The sequence below is a fragment of the Adiantum capillus-veneris genome, chromosome 3, assembly GCF_014529385.1.
Source record: "Adiantum capillus-veneris isolate H3 chromosome 3, ASM1452938v2, whole genome shotgun sequence".
In the NCBI taxonomy this organism is placed as follows: Eukaryota; Viridiplantae; Streptophyta; class Polypodiopsida; order Polypodiales; family Pteridaceae; genus Adiantum; species Adiantum capillus-veneris.
In genome coordinates, this window is record NC_140933.1 from 30,473,468 (window position 1) to 30,483,708 (window position 10,241).

Below are 10,241 nucleotides of genomic sequence, written 5' to 3' on the forward strand. Positions count from 1 at the left end.
ACAAAATCTTTGCGAAAGCCATTGAAAGCAGAATTACTCCGGCCTTGACAGAATGGCTGTGTGCTGAGCAGAAAGGGTTTATCAAAGGAAGAAAGATCATGGAGGCAGTTATCTCCATGTGGGAGGGGATTGAGCACGTTGAAGCCTCTAGACAGGATTTTATATTTGTCAAAGTCGACTTCGACGAAGCCTATGACATGCTAGAATGGTCGTTTATCATCTAGAGTCTGGTCACTATGGGGTTTGGCCCTATGTTGGTAAGGTTTGTCCGCACCCTCCTAGGGAATGCAGTTTCCAGAGTCGCCCTCAACAATTCGCTTTCTGACCCCTTCCCTCTACACCGATCGGTAAGACAAGGGTGCCCCCTCGCCCCTCTATTGTTTTCTATTTTTGCAGACGCCCTCAACTGGCTAGTCAAAGCCAAAATGACTAGTGGTAATCTCAAAGGTGTGTTACTACCCAATGGCCAGCAACAATGTCTCTCGCAATTTGCTGACGACACCAATGGTCTTCTTCAGAACGATGATCGATCCCTAGCGTCATTCTGGGAATGCTTGGATATCTTCTGCGAGGCCTCAGGCTCCCGTATCAATCATAGCAAGACACGTATTCGATCCTCTCTCTCACCTCTCCCGAAATGGATTGTCGACCAGGGGTGCAATATTCTGCAAGATGGAGTGATATTCAAACTTCTTGGCATCCCGATTGGCTTCAAAGTTACACTTGGACAAAGATGGCAATGGGTCCTTGATGTAGAGTGCGCAGGTGATGGAGAAGGTAGGAAAGAAGACTACACACACACACCAACACACATCGAGACACACACACACAATCGTTACCCTGCAGCAGCCATTCAATGAGCTGCTCTTCTCTTCTTCTCTTTTGAACTATTATCCAAAGTATATTTACAACATAGTATAGTCAGTGTCCAGCCGCCCATAGCACAATGGACATATTCTTTAACATCATATTCTTTAACACTCCCCCTCAAGCTCAGAGTGAGCTTGCATATGATGGATTCCCAATGCTTCACGAAAGTAGCAAAACTTCTCCTTTCCAAGTGCTTTTGTGAATATATCCGCAACTTGATCATTTGTCTTCACATACACCAAATCAATCTCATTTGCCAAAACTTTTTCTCTAATGAAGTGATAATGTACCTCAATGTGTTTAGTGCGAGCATGGTAGACTGGATTCTTTGCCAACATGATGCTGCTAATATTGTCACAATATATAATGACACTGTCAAGATAGTCAAAACCAAATTCTACCATAAGCACTCTCAACCATGACTCTTCACATGCTGCCAAAGCTGCTCCACGATATTCAGCTTTTGTACTTGATAATGCTACAGTTGATTGCTTCTTGCTACTCCAACTTATCATGCCATTGCCAATGGAAAATGCATAACCACTTGTAGATCTTCTATCCATAAAATCTCCTGCCCAATCTGCATTTGTGTAACCATAAAGACAAATCTTCCCATTCTTTTCATAAAACATTCCATAACTGACAGTGGCTTTCACATATCTCATAATCTGTCTCACTCCATCAAGATGACTCTTACATGGATTTTGCATGAATTGACTCACAACACCCACTGCATAACTCAAATCTGGCCTTGTTATTGTCAAGTAAATAAGGCTTCCAACCATCTTGCGATACATAGTGACATCCTCAATGTAATGTCCATCATCAAACAACTTCACATTTTGATCAAGAGGTGTATCAACCGGTTTGCACGCTATCATTCCATACTTCTCAAGCATATCCAACGCGTATTGTCTTTGTATCATCCAAATTCCTGATAAAGTATTGACAATTTCAATTCCCAAGAAATATCTCAACTCACCAAGGTCCTTCATGTTGAATTCTCTCAACAAACTCTTCTTGACATGAAAAATTTGCTCAGCATGACTTCCAGTGAGAATCAAGTCATCAACATAGATAACAATAACGACGATCTCTCCATCAACATGCTTCAAAAATAATGAGTGATCAGCAGTAGACTGTTTAAATCCAATCTTCTTCAAGAATCTGGTTATCTTTTCACACCAAGCTTTAGATGCTTGCTTCAAACCATACAATGCTTTCTTCAACTTACACACATAATATGGAAACTCTGGATGTTGATAACCCTCTGGCTGTATCATATAAACTTCTTCTTCCAAGTCACCATTCAAGAATGCATTATCCACATCCATTTGCCGTAAATTCCAACCGAACATACTTGCCATTGCTATCACCAATCTGATTGTTGTCATCTTTGCAATTGGACTAAATGTCTCATCATAATCAAGACCTTTTGTTTGTGCATAACCTTTCGCAACAAGCCTCGCTTTGTATCTTTCCACACTGCCATCTGACTTGCACTTGACTTTGTATACCCATTTTGAACCAATTGCTTTCTTTCCACTTGGCAAGCGAACCAAATCCCAAGTGTCATTCTTCACAAGAGCATCCATCTCATCATCCATAGCTGACTCCCATTCTGATTTTCCAATTGCCTCTTGAAAACATGTAGGCTCTTTATGTTGCACATATGAAACCATGTATGCATAATGTGTACGCATGTAACCGTTGTATGTCAATCTATCAACTGGATAACACACCCTCTTTGATCTTCTCAACTGTGGTGCACTCTTCTCTTCAACTCTTGCATATGGGGGTACATATTTCTCAATATGCTTACTGCCAGGTATCCTCAAATGTGGTAAACCATGCTCTTCATCGAGGCTTTCATCTCCAGAACTCTCTTCAACCACTTTCTTCTTGCCTTTCTCGTCTTGCTTCTTATCTCGCAAACGACCGCTCCATGGGTTGACACTTCCTGTACTCTCCTCTGCCATATGTGGTCGTGAAATAGTTCTTGTTGATGGTCCTGGCTTATCAAAAACATGATGCACATTCTCTTGCTCTTCATACTCATCTTCTATCATCACTGGCTTTTGTTTAGTGGTCCTGGCTTATCAAAAACATGATGCACATTCTCTTGCTCTTCATACTCATCTTCTATCATCACTGGCTTTGGTTTATACCATGGTTCATGCTCACAAAATCTGACATCTCTACTGACATAAACTTTTCTTGTCGTAGGATCATAGCACTTGTAACCTTTCTTTTCAACTGGGTAGCCCAAGAATATACACTTCACTGCCTTTGGCTCCATCTTCTTTCTTGCTTCATTTGGCACATGAACATAGCAAACACATCCAAAAACTTTCATGTAGGAAACTGTTGGCTTGATCCCATAAAGTCTCTCATAACGTGAAATTTCATGAATGGCAGATGTTGGTGTTCGATTCATAATATGTACTGCTGTATGAACTGCTTCAGCCCAATATGTTAATGGCATATTCATCTTATTCATCATGGCTCTTGCAATCTCTGCTATGACTCTATTCTTTGTCTCAGCAACTCCATTTTGTTGTGGTGTGTATCTGCAAGTAATATGTCTTCTTATGCCTTGTTCACGTAAGTAATCATCAAAACCATTCACGTATGTACTCTCCCTCTCCATCTGTATGTAGGCATTTAATTTGACAACCATTCTCTTTCTCAACCATAACTTTGAACTCCAAAAATACCTCATATGCCTCTGACTTTGCCTTTAGAAAGTAAACCCATGTCATTCTGTTGTAATCATCCGTAAATGTGATAAAATATCGACAACCATTTGGTGTAGCATGATCACAAGGTCCCCAAATATCTGAATGAACAATTTCCAAAGGACTTTGGCTAATTCTCCCGCTCTTTGGAAATGGTAAACGAGATTGCTTTCCAAATTGACAAGCTTCACAAACATGATCAAAATGCAATCTGCCAAACTTTGGTAATCCACGTACAATTTGATTTGATTGCATATGCTTTAGTCATCTAAAATTGACATGACCAATTCTCTTATGCCATAACTTTGCCCAATCATCTTGAGTGGCTGATTTGTTTGCATACATACCACTGCGTAAACATGGATCTCTAGCTTCCAATGAGAACAAGCGACCTTTCTTTCTTCCACGTGCCAATATCTTGCCTTGTCTGCCTTTGTGAAACTCCTCTATGAAGCATCCATAACGATTAAAACGGACTTGCAACCCTTGATCTGTCATTTGTCCAACTGATGCTAAATTCTTTGTGATTGAAGGCACATATAGAACATCTCCCAATGTGTTGTATGTCCCGTCTTTTTCTAGCAATGGAACTGAACCAACATGTGTAATCCGATGCATAGTATCATCACCTGTAGCAACAAACTCATCCTCTTCTAACTTCTCTTTTCTGTCAAACCATTCACCATGATATGTCATATGATTTGTGGCACCACTATCTAAATACCAATCATCTGTATGATGTGGCTCCACCATGCTTCCAACAACATGCTCCATAGGAAATAAATGTCCACTCGATCTATTGTCATATATATTTTGATCATGAGGATTGTATCCAGCAAAGTTTCCTCCATGTCTGCCATAACTTCGGCCTCTTCCACCACGATCACGATTTTGATTTAGCCTTGTGTAACATTCTCTTTCAAAGTGACCATAAATGCCACATCTGTTACAATATCCATCTCTTTGAGGATGTACAAATCGTCCACTTCCACGTCCACGAGTTCGGGCTCTCCCCCTTCCTCTTTGGCTATAATCATTGTAACTTTGACTTTGTTGGTTTTGCCATTGACCTCTTCCAACATTGTTTCCACGACCTCTAGAGTAAAAAACCTGATCTCTGGAATTGTTATTTGATGTAGAAGGACCTGACTTGCCTAACTTCACCTCTTCTTGCAAACAAAGGTTTACTAACTCTTCAAAATCAGGCATGTATCCTCGAACAGATATAGATGTATCCAATGACTTGTATTCCGGTCCCAAACCATTCAATGTCACTGAAACTAAGTCATCATCTGAAACTTCAACATTAATGCTCGCAAGATCTTCCTGTATTTGCTTTATCTCTGTCACATAATCTGATATGGATCTATTTCCTCGCCATACACAATGTAACATTTGCTTCAAGTGAACTTTTCGTGGTTCTGTATTGGAGCTGTTCATTCTTGCTAGTATCTCCCATGCTTCCTTTGGAGATTGAGCCTTCTTCACATGTGGTATAAAGAAGTCACTAATGCATAGTGAAATCCAATGCATCACTTTCCTTGAATTCTCGATCCACTTCTTGTAAGCTTCTACTCCTGCTTGCCATGTTTTATGTGCTTCAACATTCTCTCTATTTGGTTCCAAACCAACCTCGGGACACTCTTGTTCACCTGTAATATAATCCCATAAACCTTTGCCCATAATAAAGTTCTCCATCCTGTAAGACCATATGCTGTAGTTTTCTCTGGTCAGCTTCTCTCCAACAATCTGTGTGACTTGAGTTGAACTTTCTGCCATCTTCACTCTCTCAATTTCTTCCAAAGAATTTTGCCGAAATTTCGGCAGAGTTTCATTTGTATTTGGACAATATCTCAAGTGAAAATCTTAACCAAAGTGCTTATAAACACTGACAGAAAATCTCTCACTGCCAAGGAAAAATCCACTGACTCACTTTGCCACAGGCTGACTCAGTACTATGCATAAATACTCTAAAACAATATCCACATGGACTTGTATGCAAATGCAATCCATACGCTGTCCTGTACCACATATCCATACATCCACCTTCTTCCCATAGTCGTAAACGACATATGAGATCTTTCGCGGGGCTAGTCGGGGGTTCGCTCCAGTACCTAATCCACCTTGCCAAGGTACCAAAGCTCCCAAGGCAAGGCTTCAAAAAACCTCACTCGACCCTCACAAAGGCTGCAGTTTTCCAAAATACATTGACCGCATATCCATACATAACCACAAAGTACTCAATCTGACAATATAACCGCCTCAACTTCTTCCCACAACCTTTCTTACATAGGCGATTGTCCATAACGGACCCACAATAACCAAACATAATCTTCGATAACACAATATCATGATGCAAAATCTCTATGTCGCTCTCCAAAACCTGTGTAAATGCTGAATTCTTCACCTGTAACCTGTAAATCTACTGCCGAGTGCAAAACTGGACATCTCCTATGCTTGTGTGAGCTGGCTGTTTGCTGCAGAAAATTATAGATTTTGGCAAATCTGAGTATGCCAATGAGTCCGGAACGCCCAAAAACATAAAGATAGACTCCTGGATCACTGTATTCCGAGTTCGGGTGAGGGAGTTATGACCAAAAAACCTCTCTTTTTTGTTGTTTTCCAGAGCTGCGAAAACCTGTGTATTGACTGTAGCTCCTCAAACTGAGCTCTGATACCACTTTGTAGAGTGCGCAGGTGATGGAGAAGGTAGGAAAGAAGACTACACACACACACCAACACACATCGAGACACACACACACAATCGTTACCCTGCAGCAGCCATTCAACGAGCTGCTCTTCTCTTCTGCTCTTTTGAACTATTATCCAAAGTATATTTACAACATAGTATAGTCAGTGTCCAGCCGCCCATAGCACAATGGACATATTCTTTAACATCATATTCTTTAACACTTGAAAGATTCTCAACTAAGCTTAATAGATGGCTGGGATTTCAATCTAACATAGCAGGTCATTCTATAGTTATCAAGCACTTTCTGTGTAGTTATGTGGTCTTCTTCCTCTCTTGTTGGCATCCACCCGACTCCCAATTGAAGAGCATCATTAAAGTCTGCCGTAACTTCCTATGGTCAGGCAATCCCCTTAAAAAATGAATGGCTAAGGTGCAGTCGAACATATGTTGCCTCGAAGGAGGAAGGGGGGCTAGGCCTTACAAATATCACTTCCTAGGCTGACAAACTTGTTGTCAAACTAGTCATCAGAGCTATTGAGCAAAGGGAAGAAGAGTGGGCAGTTCTTTTGTTCAGAAACCTTCATCAATTTAAGATCAATAAACCGAATGGTTGGGACTACCTCCCTTGGGTCACCATCTTCTTCGGCACAAAAGAAGTTACTGCTAGTGGTTCAGATCTTCTCAAGTCACTGTGGAACGCGTGGAACCGGTATAGAGGCCACATCATAATCAACTGGGAATCCAAGCACAGTTTCCCACTCAAAGGACAAGATTCTCTATGGTGGTCTCTCCCCCCTCTTCCCATTAGGGCCAATTTGGATGAAAAAAGGACTGTGTAAGGATCTAAAAAAGACCATGAAGATCTTACCAAAACTAGTCAACATGAGTACTCATTGGATAGAGCTCATCAAGCGCCACCCATGGACCATTTGAGCGCTAAATTTGGAGTTCGTATGCAAAAGTTATGGCTAAAATAGTGCAAAATATTCAAAAAGCAAGTGAAGGAGATCTTGACATGTGTACAAAAGTGCCATACTTTTGGAAATGTGGCTCCTCCTTGACCCTTAGATCAAGAAAAGAGAAACCCTAAACAACCCTCATTTCATCCAAATTGGCCCTAATGCCCCTCTTAACCCACAGCAACTCAAAACTGCAAGGAGAATTCATCGCAAAGGCCTCGTTATATGGCAAGACCTTTGGCACAAAATGGAATACAGGTGGCTCAACGACACAGAGCTCATCCACAAAGCTCACCTTTAACCGTGGGAACTAAACCTAGTCTAAACTAGAAGGTCTAGTTTCACCTAAGACATCTGAATGGATGTTGGCCCTCAGTTCCTCACCCTCAACTAAGGCCATCTACTGGCAACAAGGGAGTATGCTCTCCCACCCACCTTCTTCCCCCCCCCCCCCTACTCTGACTACCTCTGTGCATGTTCTTCTTAATGCTCGTTGGAATGTTTCTCTGGACAGGAAGCAATGGCACTTCAAATTCAAAACGTTGTGAAACAATCAGTTCTGCTTTGGTTAATTCTGCATAAAGCTGTTTGGACAGGCAGTCGCATTCAGTCAGCAGGGATAGGGATGGACTTGTGTGTCAACTGTCAAAGGGAAGTGCAGGATATCCCCCACTTGTTTATGAATTGCACTAAGATTCAAAAACTTCTTGCCCCGCTCTATTCTGCTCTGGACTTCTGTCCGAACTAGAAGCAGTTGCTATTGGGAGACTTAGTCTTCATCTTCTCAACAGTTTGGAACAAAATTAGGGGTGACGTTTTATGGATCATTTGGAAGGAGAGGAATAACAGGTTATTTGATGACTCTTACCAGACTAAAAGTTTGAGAACTGTGTTTGCTAATGTTAACTTGCAGATTAATCAGCTAAAGCTGATTAACTTGTAGATTAATCAGCTAAAGCTGGACCAATGCCGCCTCTACCAAGCTAATCTCAAGGTGCTAAACGACTGCACGGGATTCTACAACAGCTCCAATATAAACAAACAACAAGAGGTGTTGCCGGACGGATCATATAATAACCTCCAAAGGATGATCAATGAATGAAGTAATGAAGGAGAAAAGCTTGAAACGCTACAGTACAACAATGGAATCCGGCTGCTACAACACATGCAAAAAGTTCTGAATGAACTCCCCAGACACTGAATGTAGCTATCCTCCTAAATAGTTCTGTATCTCATGGTATCATGGCAACCAGGCATGTATATGGACTGTGCACTCCGAGCATACCTTTGAACCTATCTTGTAATTTTGCCTACCATGTACTTTTGCCCTCTAATTTAATTCACAAGCGCCCGGGGGATAAAAAAGTTGTAAGGCTGACAATGTAAGCGCACCTACTCCGGAGCGGTTGAGCCGGCCCCTGGCAAATGAACGGCGCTCTTGGACTGGAGTCTGGAGTCTGGCTTCGATATTCCAATTTCCCAAAAACTGCCTGAAATTTGTCTATGACCATACTAGAAGTCTAGAACACCACTGCGAGGAAGGCGAGGAGCCGGGCCCAACAGGTAGTCCCATTGTACTTTCAGGGTCACGACTCACACTCCACAGGGACTCGGGGAGTCATGATGTGCTCATGATTATAAAAGATACATAACGGACGTACCGATCTGCACTGTGCCACAATTGACCGAAGAGAGAGAGAGAGAGGGGCAAATCAGCTTTTACACAATTAACACTGGCAATTCTATGACAGTTGATTATCTATAGCCAACTGTACTCAAACAAATACATCTGATGGCTTCCGAGATCAGGTTTGCTAAGCAAGGTGCAGGTCATCGGCGCATATGCAAGCAAAAGTGTTAAGTGTTAGTGTAGGAACGAACAAGGCAAAGGAGCGTGAAGACCAGCATGTAACTTCAGTGCAGCAGGCCACCATGCGCTACACCGGAAGGATAGTATAAACGGGAGTGGATTGGGTGCTGTGGGTCTTCGCTCGCAACAGGGGGGCGCCAGAAGCTACAGTTATGGCACTAAGGGGGCACCCACGCGCAGATAGGGTAGCAGTTAAGGATAGCGCTGCATGACTCTATAGGAATGCCTATGTCTGCAGCAATAGCCCCCTATAATACGCACTTGTATCGGAAGCACTTTGATGGGAGGCATTCTTGCAGAACAGGGTACACCAAAGATGACATGCACAAGTTGCAAGGACGCAAGTATTCGACGTAGGCATTGTACCACGGAGACCCACGTCATAGGTCCCGTACTTCAAAGTACTCCCTGTTCTTGAGCACAATGTCATACATATGCATGGTTTTGAATTTGCGAAAATCGGAGGGCAGCGAGATAAGCAGCGAGGAGGAGTAGCAGCGGTGGTATTGCAGCATCTCCGAATCATCGCAATCTGGCGCATAATAGCGTTCCCACCCCAGGCTCTGCAGCTTCTCCTCCAAATCCGAATAGGAGCAGATGACTTCGCTTGTGGGTAAAAATACCAACGCCTTCCTCCTACCCTGCTGCCACTCTTGCCCCCCATCGATGGGCTCCACCATGGGATTCTGCACCAGCTTCGCTACCCCATTCTTGAACACCCATACCCCTGCCATTGGAGCTCCCCTGCCGCTACGTATACCTCAACACCTGCTTTTCTTTTCTACCTCTCTCTGTCCTCGTATAAGTCCCGCTAAGCTACAACATGCTGGTCGTATAAGCGCCTACCTGCTGTAATAAGTGCCGTTCGTGCGACCGGAACGCACCCACCATGAAGCGCGACTGCGTGTGTGCAAGGGGAGAGAGTGTGCCTCTAGTACCTGCCGTGTGTGTGTGTGTGTGTGTGTGTGTGAGAGAGAGAGAGAGAGAGAGCTGTTTGTAGGAGGGGAGGACTCGGGGAGACGAAGAGAATGTGATGATAATCAAAAACGAAGGGCCGCCATTAATGGACAGACTCGGGAGTAATATCGCGCATTTAAGGTACTCCCCTAAGA

General features: G+C 42.8%; 1 protein-coding gene across 1 annotated transcript; it reads right to left on the minus strand.

Annotated features, from left to right (window-relative positions):
- Positions 1-8,378: 8,378 nt before the first annotated feature.
- Positions 8,379-10,193, minus strand: FPF1 (flowering promoting factor 1). The gene has a single exon (XM_086499252.1). It carries the CDS (start codon positions 9,861-9,863, stop codon positions 9,510-9,512), a length of 354 nt encoding a protein of 117 aa, XP_086355378.1. The 5' UTR covers positions 9,864-10,193; the 3' UTR covers positions 8,379-9,509.
- Positions 10,194-10,241: the final 48 nt, after the last annotated feature.

Coding starts and splice junctions, on each gene's coding strand:
- FPF1 (XM_086499252.1), bottom strand. CDS start 9,863: ATGGCAGGGGTATGGGTGTTCAAGAATGGGGTAGCGAAGCTGGTGCAG.